Source organism: Helobdella robusta, assembly GCF_000326865.2.
Source record: "Helobdella robusta unplaced genomic scaffold HELROscaffold_28, whole genome shotgun sequence".
Taxonomy (NCBI): domain Eukaryota; kingdom Metazoa; phylum Annelida; class Clitellata; order Rhynchobdellida; family Glossiphoniidae; genus Helobdella; species Helobdella robusta.
In genome coordinates, this window is record NW_008704435.1 from 799,108 (window position 1) to 818,293 (window position 19,186).

Below are 19,186 nucleotides of genomic sequence, written 5' to 3' on the forward strand. Positions count from 1 at the left end.
TATCACAGATTTATAAAGTCTTGACCGTAGTGTTAGTGGGATGTCACGACGCATCAATATAGAGGCAAGGAGATGCCATTTATTCCAGGCTGCTTGATAATTTCCGATTGTCTGAGATGGGCAGTTATGTAATTCAAGTAATGAAATTACGTAATTCAAATTACAATTGTAATTTGTATCGAAATTACTTTTTAAGTAATTGGTAATTTGTAATTTCATCTTTCATGCAATTTGGTAATTTCAAAGTAATTTCAAATTACATTTTGACTAAAAAATGTAACTTATATTTGAGTGAACAGATATACTTACACAAATTATTATTATTATTATTGAAAATTTTTTTTCTTGATATTCTAAATTTTTTTTTAAATTCTGAAAATTTATTTGATTAAAAATTTCATTTGCTACTTAAAGTTTTTTGGTCATATTGCTACATTATAGAAGTATACTTCTTTGGTGTTTGACGCTTCTTTTTTTTTTTCTTTCTTTCCTTCCTTCTTTCTTTCCTTCTTTCTTCAGTCGTTCATTAAACGATTGAACAAATTGTTGATCGAAAGGAAAGTAAATTAATAAAAGAATATGAAAATGACATCAAAGAATATGCAAAATCAAAAGTAGTGGTGAATAGTGTCTTTCTTTCTTCAGTCATTCGTTAAATGATTGAACAAATTGTTTATAGAAAGAAAGTAACTTAATAAACGAATATAAAAATTGAGATTTATTCTGTTCATGAGGCCATTCATAAATTAGTATTTTATTGCTAGGATGAACCTTTTTACTTTTGTAAATAAAACTGTTCAAAAAAAAATATCAACGCAAAGAAAAAATCAATGTTTAAATAACTTCAAAGAAAATTTTTTTCTTTATTTATTCAAAACTGGTTTGATGTAATTTAATTTCATGTAATTTGAAATTATTAATTTGTAATTAGTAATTTGGCTCTTTTATTAAATGTAATTTGTAATTGGTATCGAAATTACAATATTTAGAGTAATTTGTAATTTGTAATTTGTATCGAAATTACAATATAATGTGTAATTTGCCCATTTCTGCCGATTGTGATGCGCGACGTTAATCTTCTCTCAATAATTTTCTCGTCAATTTTCAAGGAGTGTTCTAACAGACGTATACCCCGATATGATGAACAGTTCAATGGATCACCTTTGCCTTTGTATAGCGGGACTGTCATGCTAAAGTTCCATTCAGTCGGCATTGAGCAATTTCTCCAGATTTCACGGCAAAGTTGTAGTAACGTTTGGATACCTGCAGTACCAGATGTCATTTGTGAGTCCAGAGGGCCTTGCTGTCTTTCCATCCTTCATAGCTTTCAGAGCTTCTGTAAGCTCCTACAAGTGATGTCTGAAATCGGACCTTTGATGGGTGGAGCGTCAAAGTTGACATTAATGAGATTTGTTTCATTTAACAGACGGTTGAAGTATTCTCTCCACTGTAGCTTATTTTTATTTATTTATTTATTTTATTTTTTATTTTATTTATTTTTATTTATTTTATTATTATTTAATGTAAGATAATTAAAACATAATTACCTCTATATAACTATTAAACACAGATAACCAATAAAGATAACAAAAATTCTATAAGTACATATAAATCAATAACATTATTTAAATCTAGTGAATTCAAATAACAGATAGAATATTAAAGTCAAAAGAAATTACACATAGATCCATTCATACAATACATGCATTTTATCATTCACACATACATCCTCCTCATTAGCTTTAAATCAAAATTAAAAAACATCATTCTTCCTTTTTGCAATCCTCACCCGCACGATGTGCCACACCTCTTCTATTGCACCAACGACCCTGCTCATCAACACAACTTTGGCTAATTAATCAATTCTGCGAGACGCCTTATATCGTCTATGCTCAAACTCATGCCATGGAGCTAATGAATAGCATCTACTATGCACTTGATGAAGAGAAGCAACCCATCCTTTATAATAATTCATTACCAAACAATTGTTAAACTTCATCAACGTTATCATCATGGCGTGGTTTACTAATAGGAGATTCACGAACTAATAAGATAAATTTATCGACATTCATAGCTTCCAAGAATGAACAATTTTCGAAGAATAAGCATGACATGGACGCTTAATTGACAAACAAACTCTAACCAAAGAGAGAGCAGAAGAGCGCCATAAGAAAATGTCACATAATCAGAAAAATTATCAGATATAAAAACTAGCATCTAAAATAGCACCTAAGTTCGCTCATTAACCTTATCAACCAAGTGAAATAAATAGAAAATGCCAAGCAGGAAGAATATGTGGATCATTACGCTTATGCAAATGAACATTAAAATCACCAGCAGCAATAACCTTGGAACACACGAGTTATCTTTTTTAAAACATCAAAAGTTCAGTAAAATACAGCTGATATGGAAACATTACATGGCTTATACACTGCTAATAAAACAACAGATATATTAATTTTAAACTTAATAATGTTCGCAACTTTACTTAATGATTTATTTGAGACACGATTTCAAACTTCAGGTTTAATAATCTTACTTCTTATACAACCTTGAGAAGTGGAGAACGGCTGAAAAACGTGTGCGTCTGTTCACATCTTCTGTTCACGTGCTAGTATAAGAGGTTTTGTGTCACAACGCTGCAGTCGGTTGAAAGGTCGTCCATAGATTAAAATCGCATCAAATAGAGTGAGCATTGGGAATTTACAGCTTGTTTTGTATTGTGCGACCCAGCCGGGCGCGCGAAACGTGACAGACACGCCACAATTGAAACTGTTCGAGTGATGAAATTATAGTACTCTTTCATGCAATCCACAGACAACATCAGCAGTGAACGTTCGGGAGAGAGCGTACGAATAGTGGATAAGGATAGCAAACCTTCGAAAACTAAAACCGGAGCGTAATGGCAGTATAGTTTCCGGGCTAACATTTAAAATTAAGCCTTCAAATTCATTGGTTTGAACATCATCCAAACGTTTGTCATTTTCATTTTTTATTAAACCAATATTCTTATAGTTTAAAAAAAAATAAATAAAGCCAATCAAACATTCAACTGTTTTAATCTGTGTGATTCAAAAATAGTTTTGCATCGTTTAACTTTAACGTTCATATGCTTCAATAATCACCAAGAAATGAAATTGTACAATATCGACAGAAATTTATATAATCACAATTTAGTAACAACATTTGAAATATTTAAAAAGTTCAAATAAAAATCAGGAAGTGCATGATTTTTTAAGCAGTTTAGTACAACAGGCATCACAGACGCGGACAGGTTTGGCGTAGGATGGCAGGGGCATTTTGGTGTTGGAGCAGTCGTTGCAGAAGATCTCGCCACAGTTCCTGCAGTGGTGCTTCATGTTCATGCATCATCAGTTATCATATCGCCAATGATTGATCACAATATAAAAACTTTACACATTATATATCAAATAAAAACACCATAGGAAAATGCTTAAATTGAAAACTCAAATGGCATTGCAAACTAAAATGGCATAGCAATTTTGTAAGGTTGGCATTAAGTATTTGAGGAGTGATCAATATTTCTCAAAATATTGGCAGGATGTTCATCATAAACACTTTGAACCACAAAATAATTATTTTTGAAGCTTTAATATGTCAATGTTACGGATTGACATGGGAATGCGATGAACGGGCAAGTACTTTAGAAGCGGCACGCCGTAAAAATTTAATTGGAATTACGTCGGTGAGCATTAAGCTTGAGGATCAATAAAGATCTGCGACCATAAATTCAGAGGATAAAATATTATTATTTACAGTTATAAAAATCCTCAAAGAGTAAAATGCTATGATAAGATTATAAAATATACAGAAAATACAATAAAGAGGAAGTCAGTGGAACCTTCCTTCTGGAGACAGAGAACTGTTTCTGGCACTGAGTGCAGTTGGTGATCTCCTTGTCGTCGGCCCACTGCGCATCCTTCGTCACCAGCTGTTCCTCCTTCATGTTCTCCACCTTCAACTTCGTGCTGGTTCGTACAGATGTTCACAGAAGTTTTATAGAAGTTCACCAAAAATATCAGCTCCTTCTTCGTACAGTTAAATACGACATTTAATAAAAAACAACTGCGATTGACAGCAGTAACTCCAGCGGCAAAAATTCCAAGCAATTGCATTTCGATGATCCCACCTTACCATAACGCATTCACTCATACATTACGTTATGTTAATTCAGGGCATCCATACTAATTTCAAACGAACACAAATGACGAAACAAACTGAATAAGATGGGATCCCAGTTCGGTCAGAGCATCTTCTTGCTCCATACACCGCACCTCAAGTTCTTTCAACTTTATCTTCAACGATTCGTTTTCCTTAAAATTAAAATCGTCAAAACAATCCAAAAATTTACAATGCTTATACACACAATTTCTTTATTGAACGTCAAACTATAAATCTATATTCAACATAAATCACGGAAGGACGCAATGAGACAAAAACAAACAAACAAACAAACAAACAAACAAACAAACAAACAAACAAACAAACAAACAAACAAACAAACAAACAAACAAACAAACAAACAAATAAACAAATAAAAAAATACCTGCTTGATCTTGTTCATGAACTGAAGTTGCATCTGCACCTCCACCATTTTTTTTCTCTCCTCCTCCAAAGTTCTCACCAGCATCGCATTATGATCTTTCTCATTTTTTAAACTAGTTTCTAATGACAATCTGCAATCAACAATCAATACAACAATATATCAATCAATCAATCAATCAATCAATCAATCAATCAATCAATCAATCAATCAATCAATCAATCGATCGATCAATCAATCGATCGATCGATCGATCGATCAATCAATCGATGAATCGATGAATCGATCAATCAATCAATCAATCAATCAATCAATCAATCAATCAATCAATCAATCAATCAATCAATCAATCAATCAATCAATCAATCAAGGTCAGTCAACCAAGATCAACCAACCAACTATCTAGCCAGCCATTCAATAGTTCATCTTTCGATTTCAATCATTGTTCAATAATCACGACAACAAGAGCCGATGATTAACAGATTGAAAATTTAGAATGCAAGTTTAATAGAGTAATAGACGATACATAGACAGGTTCCGCGTCGATTAGGCTTTCGTGTTAAAAAAAAAAGAAAGAGAGAGATGGGCAGTCAATGAGAGATGACCTCGAGGTTAAAATATCTGGAGTGCAAGGATCCAGTAACCTGAATAAATTATTATTATTGAAACGTGTGTAGAAGGTATGATGCCTACTTTAAATTTTCATGTTCATAAATCTGTTGTTCATATTGCTTCATGGTTTCTACGCTGTGCACTTTGTTCGATTTCTGAGCCTCCATTCTAAATTTTCAAATGAGCAGATGAAAAATGTGTAATAAAATATTATAACTGCTTAAATAAATAACAAAAGTGGCATCACGAACTCGTTTTCAAGGTCTTTTATGGCGGAGCACATTTGTGAGCACTTGAACTCAAGTTTCGTTAGCATGTCAACTTTGTGTGTATGCATGCTTTCAAGTTCCTATGTTGTTCGTTCAAAATTTTTTGCTTTTGCACTGAATTGAATGTTTTAAAATATACTACACAAACATTTAAAAGTTATTCTATAGAAACGCTTAGAGATTACTCTTAAATGGACAACGATTGATTGAAACTATATAATTGACCGTACATACTCATCCATCATCTATAAATGCATCAATAATGCATCAGTTCCACGTTCTACTAAGTACGATGCTATTACCAAAGCGTCGGAGTAGGAGGACAATTATTTCCAACTCCGACTGCTCAATTTACTACCACTACATAACAAAATAAAAGATTGTTTAAGAAACACTTGAAATCACTTGATGTTATTCTTTGTTTTAGAAAATTATTTCAACTAAATTTACGTTTTAAAAAAATAAAAGAGAATTATATAATCTTTTACATCACTGTATTATTTATTGTTTGTGACAGTTCAAAGATATCGTACTGATGCAAATTTCACAGCAACACCAAAGTGAGAAACACTGTTACATCTCTTCAACACTTCCAATATATATATATATCTGAATCTAGTCACTCCAAAAAATCCGACTCCTGCAAAACTCCGACGACGCCCTACTCATTGCTCAATGTTAATCAACTACCAACAATTGAAATAAACAGTGGTCAATCGCTACACATTGCGCATCTGAGCTGGTCATTAATTTAATTCTATTTGAAACATAAACAATAATTATCCGTTGAAACTGATAAATTAACTGATCAATAAAATCGAAATTGCAAGGTGAAGAAAAGCGGACCTTATTATCGTCAGAAAGTTTGACATTGATTGATTTGATGTCCTCAAGTTGTTTCCTCAGTGAGACGATGAGGTCCTGTTTCTTGTGCACATCGGTCTCCAACAACTTCATGCCCACCTCCATCTCCTGCTTCAAACTTATCTGGTGGCTCAATTCCTTTTCAATCTCCTGAAGTTGAGTTTGTGTGGTGTGCACGGTCATGAGAGGGTGGTGCGAATCGCAACAAATCAAATCAAACAATCAGTCAGTCAATCACCAACCAAAATCCAACTAACCAGCCAGCCAACCAACTAACCAGCCAGCCAGCCAACCAACCAACCAGTCAGCCAACAAACCAACCAACCAATCTCAAATGAACTTCTTCATTGAAATTCTTCTGAGCATCCAAGTAGAGTTGATCGAGACCCATCTGTGACTGCAAGTAGGTCTTCCTCTCTATCTCCATGTCATTCTCTACATTCTCATGACATCAATGATTAAGATGATAATTATGAAGTCATGGTGACGGCGAAATGAGGATGATGACGACGATGATGATAAAGATGATGGCAATGATGTTGTTAAGACATGACCATTGTGTTATTCATGTAAATGGCGAAACATTTTGCAACTAACAAGGTAAAAGGGATGATGATAACAAACATGAAAATACGACTACAGAGAATGAGTGACATATTGATTGGAGGGGAAAATGCCGAATAGAACAGTTATTGTGAATGAATTTTTGATCCAATAATTTCAGTTTTTTTGTTGACGATAGTTTCACTATAGATATTTCGGAATTCTATCATTTCGAAGATGTTAATGTTGTTTAGAAATTGTTGAAAACTGATGCAAGTCAACATAAAATGCTAGAAACTAGAAAAATACACTTCTAAAGAAAATACACAGAAGGATAAAATATTGGAATGTACTTTTCTCTTAAATCAGCTCAAAATCAGTAACCTTTTGAATAAAATTACGTTATTTGTAGGCGCAAATATGGCTAAAATTTCTTCAATTACCAACTTGGTAAACTTTAATTTTTGAATGAATTAATAAAGAAATTAATAATTTCTTAAATCACCAGCAAGCGTATATAATGGATACACTTAATTAACACCAGTCGGTTGTTTCAGCGGTTACTAATTCATTGTTTACCGGCCAACTTTAACTTCAACGCAGGTTTATGTTCTAACATAAAAAAAGAAAAAATTGTAACAAGGAAAATACGTTCGCTTTACTCCATTTAAATGTCAGAAGTTTGTTGAACAAATCAGATGAGCTAAGTGACTTCCTTCAAGAAATAAATGTTCAGTTTGATGTTATTGCCATTACGGAAACGTGGCTTCGTGATGTCAACAAATCTTTAGTCGACATGACTGGGTAAGGATTCAAGAGTAAACATCGAAGCAATAAATTAGGCGGATGTATTGGTTTTTACTTTAAAAAATAATTTAATTTTCAAAATTAGAGAGGCCATTAACAATAAGTTACCCACTGACATTGAAATCACTGTTTTAGAAATTGTTAATAATTCACCGAGTCGCAATAAATTATTGATGGTTTAAATCACAGAACCCCATGATTTAAATAAATACTTAACAAACCTTGAAGAAGCCATATTGAAAGTTAAAATTTATCTGATCGCTTACCAATTTTCTTGATATTGAATGAATCCTGCACAGACCAAAAAAACGAGATACAAATAAGCATTGAATTCTGAGCAACCAATCAGCAAATTTTCGTGTTCAACCTCTAAAAAATTAAACTTGTGCAATGATTTGAATTCAATTAACTGAGAAGCACCCTATGATTAGGATGATGTACACTCGATATTCGAACATTTCATTGAACACTTCTCAACTTGCTTTCGAAAATGCTGCAAGATCACCAACAGAAAAAAATACGAAAAATGCGAAAACAAAATCCTTGGGTTACCACCGAATTCAAAAAATTACCAGGATGAAAAACACTTTGTATTAAAATTTTCTCCATTCGCCTACAAGCTTGAACCTACTTAAAAAATAAATTGAAACGTGACCACTTCACTGGCGTACCGAGGAGGGGGGCGAGGGGGGCGGATCGCCCCGGGCCTCCGATTTGGAGGAGGCCTCCAAAAGCCAATTACGAAAATTTTTAAATTATTTATTTATTTAGTAAGTGTATAGACGTGATTTTGTGTCTTGATTTTTTAATATATTTATTTATAAATAATCTGTAGTAATGCATATACTTAGTTAGAATAAACGCTTTTTTAAAATCCTGACCGAATTGGTAATCCACGTCTATATTTAGTCGGACATTGACATCATTATACTTGAATGTGATTGGTTGATATAGTTTTTGGACGAGTCGGCTTTTTCAAACTTTTTTTGTTGTCTGTTCCGTTTGGTTTATTAGAGTGAGTTTTAAATTTTATTTATATATTTATCAATCTCTACTTTAATAAGTTTAAATATAACTACTATCTTTCAGGTAAGAAAAACAGAAAATATACTTTCACCCACCGGTACTGACTCACTAGTTTAAATCTAAGGTACAAAAAGTGTTGATAGGTAAAGACGGATATCTGTTCTCCTCGGTTTACGTGACTGATGTTACACCATTTTTTTTCACTTTTAATTTTTTAAATTATATTTTAAGCCCTGAAGTTAAAATAAATTATTAGAATTAAAATACTATCAACTTTTAGATAGATACGTGATAATGAAGAGACATCATCCAAGTGGAGCACAAAAACGAAAAATTTTGAAAAGTAGAAGGGAAGAAACCGAAGCTCTGTCTGGATCAATGCTTAAATTTGTTAACCAAGTTGCCAAACCAGAATCCATTATTGCTAGTTCATCAAGTCAGCAGACTGATTTAGATACAACCGAAGAATCTGACCAAGGAAAAACAACCACCGAAACTGAAACGTCAAACCAATGGGTGAAATCAATTTTTCTAGTGAAAATGATATTTTTTTAAATTGTGATGTGGGAAATTGGACAATTCCGTTATCAGATAACATCAGAATCAGTATAGTAAAACTAAAGAGTGAATATTTCCAGAACAAAAATGGTCCATTTAGAGTGGTTCAAAGAGTAGGGAAGCAAACAAAGCGTCAAACTCGACAGTTGACAAAGCATTGGTTCTACAAGCATCTTCCAAATGGTGAAAAAGTTCTCAGAAAGTGGATGGTTTATTCTCTTTCCAAAAAATGTTTATTTTGCTTTTGTTGTCGACTTTTTGCTGCTTGTGATAAAGAAAGTAATAATTTTTCAAAATTTGTTACAGGGTTTAATAATTAGTGGAAACTAAACCCTAAGATTTCACATCACGAAAATTCTGAAATTCACTTAAACAATCATGAAAAATGGAAAACATTAGAACTAAGTTTGAATCTTAATAAAACCATTGATGCCGTTCATCAAGAAAATCGAGAACTGGAAACTAAAAAATGGAATGACATTTTACACCGCTTATTGGATGTCACCATGTTTCTAGCAAAACAAAATATACCTTTTCGAGGCCACAGAGAAGATGACTTTTCTAACAACAAAGGCAATTTCTTAGAGTTAGTTGAATTAATTTCACACTACGACTCTGTCTTAAAAGAACATTTAGTGAGGGTCCAACATAGCAAGGCAGGAAACACGATTTCATATCTTTCCCCTAAAATTCAGAATGAATTTATTTCTATATTGGGAGATACTGTGAAACAGAAAATTATTGATGATGTAAAGCAAGCAAAGTATTACGGGATAATGTTAGATTCAACACCTGATATATCTCACCAAGACCAATTAAGTGAGATTATTAGATATGTTCATATAAAAAACAAAAATGTAGAGGTAAGAGAATCATTTTTAGGATTTTTTCCTCTTGTCAGAAAGAAGGCTATTGATATCACACAAAGAATTGTAAATATTATTGATGAAGAAGGTTTGAACATAAACCTATGTCAAAGCCAAGGTTATGACAATGCTTCGGTAATGTCAGGTGTTCATTCTGGGGTACAAGCCAGGATCCATCAAATAAATCAGAAAATTTTATTTGTACCTTGTTCTAATCATTCACTTAACTTGAGCGGGGTTCACGCATATGGAAGCAATCCAACATGTGTAACGTTTTTTGGAACAATTGAAAGCATTTACAACTTCTTTCTTTCATCAACTCATAGATGGGATATATTGTCAGAAATAGTCGGGATCACTGCAAAAAGGCTAGCAGGAACCAGGTGGAGTGAGCAATATCATGCGGTGAAACCTGTAATGAATCATTTCAGCAAGTTGGTACAGGCTTTAGAAAAATTATGTGATCCATCAGAAAATGTAGATACGAGAGGTTCAGCTCAAATTTTAATGAAAAATATTCAAGATTTCAAATTTCTTGCTTATCTTCATTTCTGGAGCAGTACTCTTGAGGAAGTCAATCATACTCAAAAATACTTGCAAACAGAAGGAATTGGTTTAGATAAAACCATTGAAAAATTAGATACCTTAAAACTTTTTCTGCATGAGAGTCGCGATGAATTGGTTGAAAATGCATTGATATTTTCTACAAAAATTTGTGAAGAAATGGGAATAGCTACAGAAAAATTGGGTCGAAAAAGTCAAAGAAAGCTTATGCCTGGAGAAGAAAGTAAAGATAAAGCTTTAACGTTGAAACAGGAATTGAGACGATCAATGTTTCAGTCACTTGATAATTTTTATCAAGATCTTAGAAAAAGGATAGAATCAATGCAAAATGTATTTGTAAAATTTGCAGCCATTCAATCATCACATCTTATTGGAATGGAGATAGAAGAACTTTCAAAGCTGATAGATACCAAATCTGACAGAAACGTTTGATGAACTAGAAGAAAATGAAATGATACCCGAAATTAAACGATTAAGACGTCATCTTCAAGCAGGAAAAATTGAGAAAGATGATGTTAAAAAATGGTCTTCATTGAAAATGTTAACCTATATAATAGAAACTGATTTACACGAGTCAGTTCCAAACTTATGTTTAGCTTTAAAGATTTTTTTGACAGTGTGCGCTTCAATTTCTTCTTGCGAAAGAAGCTTTTCAAAATTGAAGCTGATTAAAAGTTATCTTCGTTCGACAATGAGTCAAGCAAGACTTAATGGCTTAGCAATCCTATCAACTGAAAACACAGTGGCGAGAAATATTAACTTTGATGAAACAATACAAATATTTTCTGATGCAAAATCTCGTAAAAAACAGTTTTAATATATTTTTTCGATTAGCTGAATCAAAATTTTGTGGCATATGTGTGCTGACATGTGTAAATGTTTTGTATCTATGTATATTGCATTTTTGTAAAACATAAAATATAAAAACATTTTTCATTTATTTTCTGCATCATCAGCCATTAAAAAATGAAAAAAAGAATAAGTGCCTTATCCTTTTCTGTACATCGGCGACCATCAATTTCCACAAAATATGGACTGTGGTTAGTTTTTGTCAATGAATTTCTTGGCAGAGGTGTAGACATATGTTACCATTTCTTTTTGCCATTGCATCAAATAAGCGACCATATGATGGTCTTTGGGATGAACAGCATGGTATGCTTTCGAACTCGATGAAACTGACTTCAACGACCAAGCAGATAATCATTACATCCACCATATAATATCTATGTATATGTAATACATATTATTTATTTATGAAAGGCATCACAAATATTTCCGCCCCAGGCCTCAAAGGCCCTAGGAACGCCACTGGACCACTTTCATCGCCATTCGAAGCAAACAAATCCGATAGTAAACAAACATGGAGATTAGTTAATAATCTCATTAACAAAGTCAGCAATAAATGCAACAACGACATCTTCGTGACGGCCAAAAATCAACCACTCGATCAACCGGAAGAAAGTTTCAACGAGTATTTAAAAAGCATTGGGATTCAGTTATCAAAAACATTCCCTGTTAAATCAGACGCAATTAGATTTGTTAAAAATTCTTCGTTCAACAGTTTTTTTTTTGAAGATGTAACAACTGAAGAAATTGTCTGCACAGCGAAATCTTTGAAGCAAAAATTTTCAAGTGATGTTGATAACATTTTGACAAAAATTGCAATTGTAACAACTAATTCTTCAGCTGAAACTTTAAAGTTTCTAATCAGCAAATCGTTTGAATGCAGAATTTATTATTGTTTTCCTTAATTTTAATTTAACATTAATTTTAATTAATTTGATTTCAATTCTATTCGAACAATGTATCGCATAATGATTTTAACCAGAGAACATATGTGTATATGTATTTGTATATATATATATATATATATATATATATATATATATATATATATATATATATATCATATATTGCTTTTTCAAAGTACATTTTTTTGATTTTATTTGTTCATTTTTGTTTCACGGTTTTCGGGAGTGACGAGGGGTTGTTTGCCAATAATTTGATTTTTTGTATTGATTTAGACATTTTTATATAAAATTGTAGGGTTCTTATATATTTGAGATTTTATCATTTTTAGGGCCCTTTTTCATGTTTCGTTTTTTATGCGTTTCATGAAATAAACTCGTTTAAAAAACAGCTGAATATTTCAAGATTATTAAAGTTGAAAGTTTTATCGAATTTAGCAAGTTACGGAACAGTTTTTTTTGCTCTGCGTAATTAAACCCAGTGTTGTTTTGAAATTGAAAATTAATTTTTACTTTTCGTTCTACAAAAAGTTAATTTTAAGTTACGCTGTTTACATCGTTGGGGATTCAAATTGTGTAGCTTTGTTAATAATGGGAGACAAACCTAAAAGAAATGTTATTAAAATTAAAGATAATTTAAGGATACAATGTAGTAAGTGTGTAGCAAATTTTCCTTTCCCGTCTGGTTTGTCGGAAGATAAGTTTGATTTGATAAAAATTGTGAATTACATAAAATATTTTTGTGATGGCTGCTTGATCAAGCTAACTTTAGATAAACAAATCTTGAAAAAACTTGAAGATAACAACTCACAATTAACTAATGAATTAAAAAATAAAATCAAGCGAATGAAGGAATTAAAAGTGAAGTTGAGGCCATTAAAACGATCATCGACACAAATGAAAACAAAATGTTGAAACTTGATGTCTCTGGCACTAAACTCTCTGATGAGATTATTAGTTTAAAAAGATCTTTTGCAAATGTTGTTAGTGGTGAAATAAAAAAAAGTGTCGAATCAATAAACAAGGATGTAGGGGAGGGTGGGGTACGTTGAGACATGGGGTACAGTGAGACAAATCAAATAATTGTTAAGTCGTACATAATTTTTTCTATAGAGTTAACCTAATCTGTACTTTAATAGGACCGGTAGTTTACAATATAATTTTCTGCGACGAAAACCGTGGGTTGCGTTTTTTAATTCTGATTTTTGATTTTTTGACAGATTTCTAGACATGTTAATATTTGGTTTGGAATGTAATTGTTCAATTATTTGTAATGATACTGAGGTCACTCTCACATGAAAGTTTGACGTTTCAATAAGGAATTAGTTCATATAGAAGCCAAATTTTGGTTTTGGCACTACGTCGAATAATAATGTCAACGACTGTTTGGGGTACAGCGAGACAACAATGATGGGACACAGTGAGACGTATACCTTGAGACAATAACAAAACTGATGTTAAACATGATTTGTTAATTAATAAAATAATTATTAAATAATTATATAATTAGTATAATAATTTATTTGCAGACAAAAATGAGAAATAGGAAAATAAAATCCAACAATGGCATGTTTTCCGAAGAAATCATGTGTCGTGCTGTAGGCGAAGTAATGGATGGTGGTTCTTTACAAAAGGTAGCTCATGTTCATGGCTTGTTATTCCAAACATTGGCCCACTATGTCACAAAAGCATCAGCTGTGCATCCTGGAAAAATTGTCAAATTCAAATCAAACTATGCAACTCGGAAAATATTTACAACAGAACAGGAAAAAAGTTTGGAAAAATATATCTTGCCAAGTTCAAAATGATGTATGGAATTTCAACAAAAGAGTGTAAAAAAATTGCATACGAGATAGCCAAAATTAATGGAATTAGATTTTCAACAACATAGAAAACTGAAGAATGCGCAGGTTTGGAGTGATTTAGGTTGTTCATGAAGCGGCATCCATCTCTTAGTATTAGAAACCCTGAAGCATGTAGTGTCCATTGGATGTTTCTGTGTACTATCCATTCTCTAAATTTTATAATGCTATAAACTCATGGTTAGTGAGAAATCTTGGTGAATCAGCTGGTATTTATGAAGGTGCAAAGTTTGTGGGGTATGCACACCGGAAATCTGTAACTCCGTCAAACATAATTTCTAGATTCGTCAACTGGAATTTATCCTTTTGACAGTAATATCTTTTCAGAGTGCTGTTTCAGATCGTCCGGATCCTGCTCTTAATGGACCTTGTACATCTGATCATTTGGATCCTGCTCTTGATAAACCTTGTCCATCTGTTTCTGATTATCTGGATCCTGCTCTTAGTGGGCCATGTCCATCCGTTTCAGATCATCTGGATCCTTTTCATAGTAAATTTAGTTCAACGTCTAGCTGTACTGAACAGCTAGCACCTGTTACATTTTAACGCCGGAGCAGTTTAAGGGATATCTAAATGCAAGAAATAGAAAAACAAACAACAAAGGTAGAAAAAAGGAAGAAGTCTCATAGCTAATACCTACATTGAAGGACAAAGCCACAAAAAATATGTTTATTGAAGGACTTTACTATAACAGATCCTAAGAAAGTTAACAAAAATAAAAATAGAAGAAATACCAGACTCCTTGTTCAACATGTGGGATCAAGTATTCTGATGATACAAATAGAATAAATTGGATACAGTGTGAACAGGTCACATGTTTGAGGTGGTATCATAATGCCTGCCAAGGTCTAGAGGAAAAAGCACCAAAGTCTTTTACTTGTATTGATTATGATGATAATTTAAATGATATTATAGATGTTTGTCTCAACCAACCCCATACGGTGTCTCAATGTGGACCACTATGGGGCTGGTTGAGACAAAAAAATAAGTTTTGCAAAACTCTTATATTTAATTTGGTTTTTAAGTATTTTGTGAATTCTTAAAAAAACATTAGTTCCTACCTTGACCTGTATGTAGGATATATTTTGAAATGAAAAAAAATTCTCCATTTTTTCGTCTCAACGTACCCCACCTAAATGTCTGACCCCACCTAAAGGACGTTCAAAAAACCTTGCTGAATGTTGTGGAATCCAAGAAGCGAGAATCCAACTTAATTATGTTTCGATTAAAAAAAGGCCCTGGCGAAGAAGCTAGTTTGTAAAATTATTAATCAACTGACTGATGGGAGGGTTGACAAAAGCAATATACTGAGGTTATTCACGTTAGGAAAAATGTCTGATAACGTGGTGAGACTGATTTTAATCAAGTTTGACAGTGTTGAAAGCAAAGGCACTTGTTTTAAAAAATGTTCAGAAACTGAAGTTGTTGGATAAAGATTTGGCCAGTGTCAGATTGAGCCATGATCTCACCATAGAACAAAAAGAGTTGAAAAATTTGATTGGAGAAGCCAAGAAAATGGAGGAGGTACGAAAATGATGGCTTTTTATAGAAAAGGTGAGAAAAGATGTGGGGAGGTGGAAAATAACTTGGTTTATCCCAAATGAAATTATTCTATTCTACTTCAAAAATTTAATTTTTTTTTGTATAATAGATGGGGCTTTAAGTTATCTTTCTATGTTTCGCCCAATAATACTGAGCACAGAGTACATTGGTTATTGTTAGTTGTCAAGATGGCAGACAAAATTTTTATTAATGAACTTTTATGTCTAATGTTTTATAACTGGAAAGAGTTAGCTCGCCCGTGGTTTCTGAAAATTGTTATGAGGATTTTGTTGATAATGATGCAAGGAGCAATATTATAATTTTGCTTTCTACGGTTTATTTCAATTAGCTATGAAAGTATGTCTGTGTGTGTTCAATTATTATTATCAATCTTATTCACTCTTAAAATATTCCTCAGAGGTAGACATAACATGTACGGAATATAAAGTTAAACAGTTCATTAACAGGTCAGACAGTCTCAACCAATACAAACAATAAAAAATCACTAAAACTGAATAACTTAAAACATGATTGTCAGACAATCCACGCGACAAGTGGGAATTGTCTGACATTCAACGACCGACAAGCAAGCACGCCATCCTGCCTTTCAATATAACCAACACACAATAAAAACATGACCAAAAAATAAAATTTAGATAACTGATTCTAATAATAAAAATAAAAAAGCAAATATGTATTTATATGTGGTTAAATATATTAGAATTTCTATTACAGTTTATTAATTAAGATTTTTTCTCTTTTTTTGCCGATAAAAGCTACCAATTTATTTTATTTTTATTTTCCATCACTTTTCTTTGATATTTGTTTGAAAGTATGGTCCAAATTTCTGTTTCGGTGTCATTCATCAAGATTTTGTTTAAACTTTTAATGTACATACATACATAAACACACATACATACATTCACATACACATACGCACGCATACATATTGCTTACTTATCGTTTTAAATTTATTAGATTTTATTTGAAGACAAAATTGTGCATTACAATATTATAATTAGTTTACGATGATAACCAGTTAAATAGCTCGTTAAGTGGGTTGAAACAGGGAAAACCTTGAAAAACGTGGTGTGGTTAATAATGGTGTGAATGATGATGGTGTGGTTGATGAGGATGTGGTTGATGACAGGGTATTGCAATACCTTCATCTGATTAGAATGGTTCTCCAGGTCGAGGACGACTTGATGCTTGAGTCTCGTATTTTCTTCCTGCAACTTGATGATATTGCATTTCGCATCATTCATCTCTTCATTCAACAGGATATTAGATGACGAAAGCACCTCCAACTTCTGGTTCAAATTGTCAATTGTCGATCTGCAATGAATGTGTATGTGTATATGCGGGCATAAGTGTGTGTGCGTGTGTGTAGATGTCTGTCTGTATGTTTGCGCTTGGTGGTTGTGTTAATAAGATGGTAATGTGTTTGTATGTAGTTGTTGTGTGTGTATGTGTTTGAGCGTGGGTCATTGCTATTTAAATTTGTTATATAATTTAGAAAAAATTTAAATTATAAAAAAACTGAATTATTGTTATTCAAGTAAGATCTATTGAAAATACTAAATAAAATAAAATAGGTATGATTTTAATCAGCCAAAAGGCAATTATATGAAAAAATATGACGGTAAAAGATGATCTAGAAAAAAAGGTGATCAACCACGGGTTTGCATAATTTTAATGGATATCATCCAGCAAAATATATTCACAACAATGAAATAACATTTTCCATCAAATTTCATTTGTTCATAGTTATCTCCGTTTACGGTTCACGCTCACTTATTTAACAAAATGACACATCACCCTTGAAAAAAAGCAGGGCAAAAGATTGCAGTAACCTCTGGTTTCTATTCACTTCCTCCATGTATTGTTTCTGACTGAGTAGGCTGGCCACAATCTGCTTGTCGGCATCATTAGCATCGCGATCTCTGTCAGATGAATGTAATTTTCCCATTAATGGTTTTAACACTCTAATGTAATCCATTATATAGTAGGCGTGATAGATCAGTGATGAAAGACCACATTCTACGTCGTTATCTTAGAGCTAAGTGACCTCATTCAGGTGCCAAAACATGCTGATCACCCTTTGCAAACTTTTGCGGAGCTTTGATACATGCAACATGCAACAACAGGTTATTTCGAAATTATTTTATCTTCGCTAGTGTTACACGATAGATATTTGTTATCATCATCATCCTCATCAGCATCATGCAACGTACAAACTTGCTATCATCATCCTCATCACCACCATGCAGACCCAGAGGACTGTTGGACAGCTGCATCAGGTAGCTTCCATAATCAATTACCCCAATCTGCAACAAGACAAGATTTTTAAAGAAACAATTAAATAATAAATGAAATGTAATGCAATCTTTCTGTTGACTTTGTTAAAACTCTTGAATGAACCAACAAGAATTATCTAACTAGACCAACCATGCACAAACACTCACACACGGACATTCACTTCCCATATCAGACTGAATGAATAATGCAATACAATTTTTCATAAGTAGGCACAGAACTCTGGCTTAGAACAAAAGTTTGATGGACAGCATAGCAAATAAGTAACTTGTTGTGAAGTTCTCATTGAATAAAAGGAAATTTATAAAATAATGAGCCAGTACCATTGCAGACAGCCCAATTTCATTGATAAGGGGATAATTGTAAGCAATGTGTCGGAGTCGGACGAAAAATTTCCGAGTTCAAGAAAAATTTTTCAATTTTTGCCCCATAATTTCACCTTATTAGCACTACTAAGTAAAAATCAGTCAATGTAATTAATTTTGTTAATAAAATTACTTTATTTGTATGTTCTTCAATATACTGAAGAAAATTATGTGATTTTATTCATATTATTAGCATTTATTTTTAGTATTAAAGATAATTGCTTATCACTACAAATATTTATCTTTTAAAAAACACAATCATAAAAAAAATTTTCAAAAAAAAATTTTTTTCTAAATAAATAACATTTTCCGGACACCGCCCCTTGAAAAATTCCGACTTCCACTCCGACAAAAATATCCGACTCATCAGTGCCAAAAACATATATATATATATATATATATATATATATATATATATATATATATATATATATATATATATATATATACATATATATATATATATATCTCTGCGTTTTCGGCACTGATGAAAGTGACGTTAACCTTAATCTCAATAATGAACTTAGAGAAAAATGCCGAAAAAGAAGTGATATTTATGATATGATATTTGATATGATGTATGTATATGTGTGTGTGTGTGTGTGTGTGTGTGTGTGTGTGTGTGTGTGTGTGTGTGTGTGTGTGTGTGTGTGTGTGTGTGTGTGTGTGTGTGTGTGTTG

The 19,186-nt window shown here is 32.5% G+C and overlaps 1 protein-coding gene across 1 annotated transcript in view; it reads right to left on the bottom strand.

Annotated features, from left to right (window-relative positions):
• Positions 1–3,215: 3,215 nt before the first annotated feature.
• HELRODRAFT_80894 (hypothetical protein) overlaps positions 3,216–19,186 on the bottom strand; it is a gene marked incomplete at both ends in the record, with an annotated part of 18,907 nt that continues 2,936 nt past the window's right edge. The window contains 10 exons of the mRNA XM_009020480.1: positions 3,216–3,353; positions 3,863–3,989; positions 4,240–4,334; positions 4,568–4,697; positions 5,258–5,344; positions 5,428–5,525; positions 6,292–6,459; positions 6,635–6,751; positions 16,989–17,160; positions 17,679–17,766. Coding sequence (XP_009018728.1) covers positions 3,216–3,353; positions 3,863–3,989; positions 4,240–4,334; positions 4,568–4,697; positions 5,258–5,344; positions 5,428–5,525; positions 6,292–6,459; positions 6,635–6,751; positions 16,989–17,160; positions 17,679–17,766 — 1,220 coding nt within the window. The remainder of the gene's footprint in view (positions 3,354–3,862; positions 3,990–4,239; positions 4,335–4,567; positions 4,698–5,257; positions 5,345–5,427; positions 5,526–6,291; positions 6,460–6,634; positions 6,752–16,988; positions 17,161–17,678; positions 17,767–19,186) is intronic.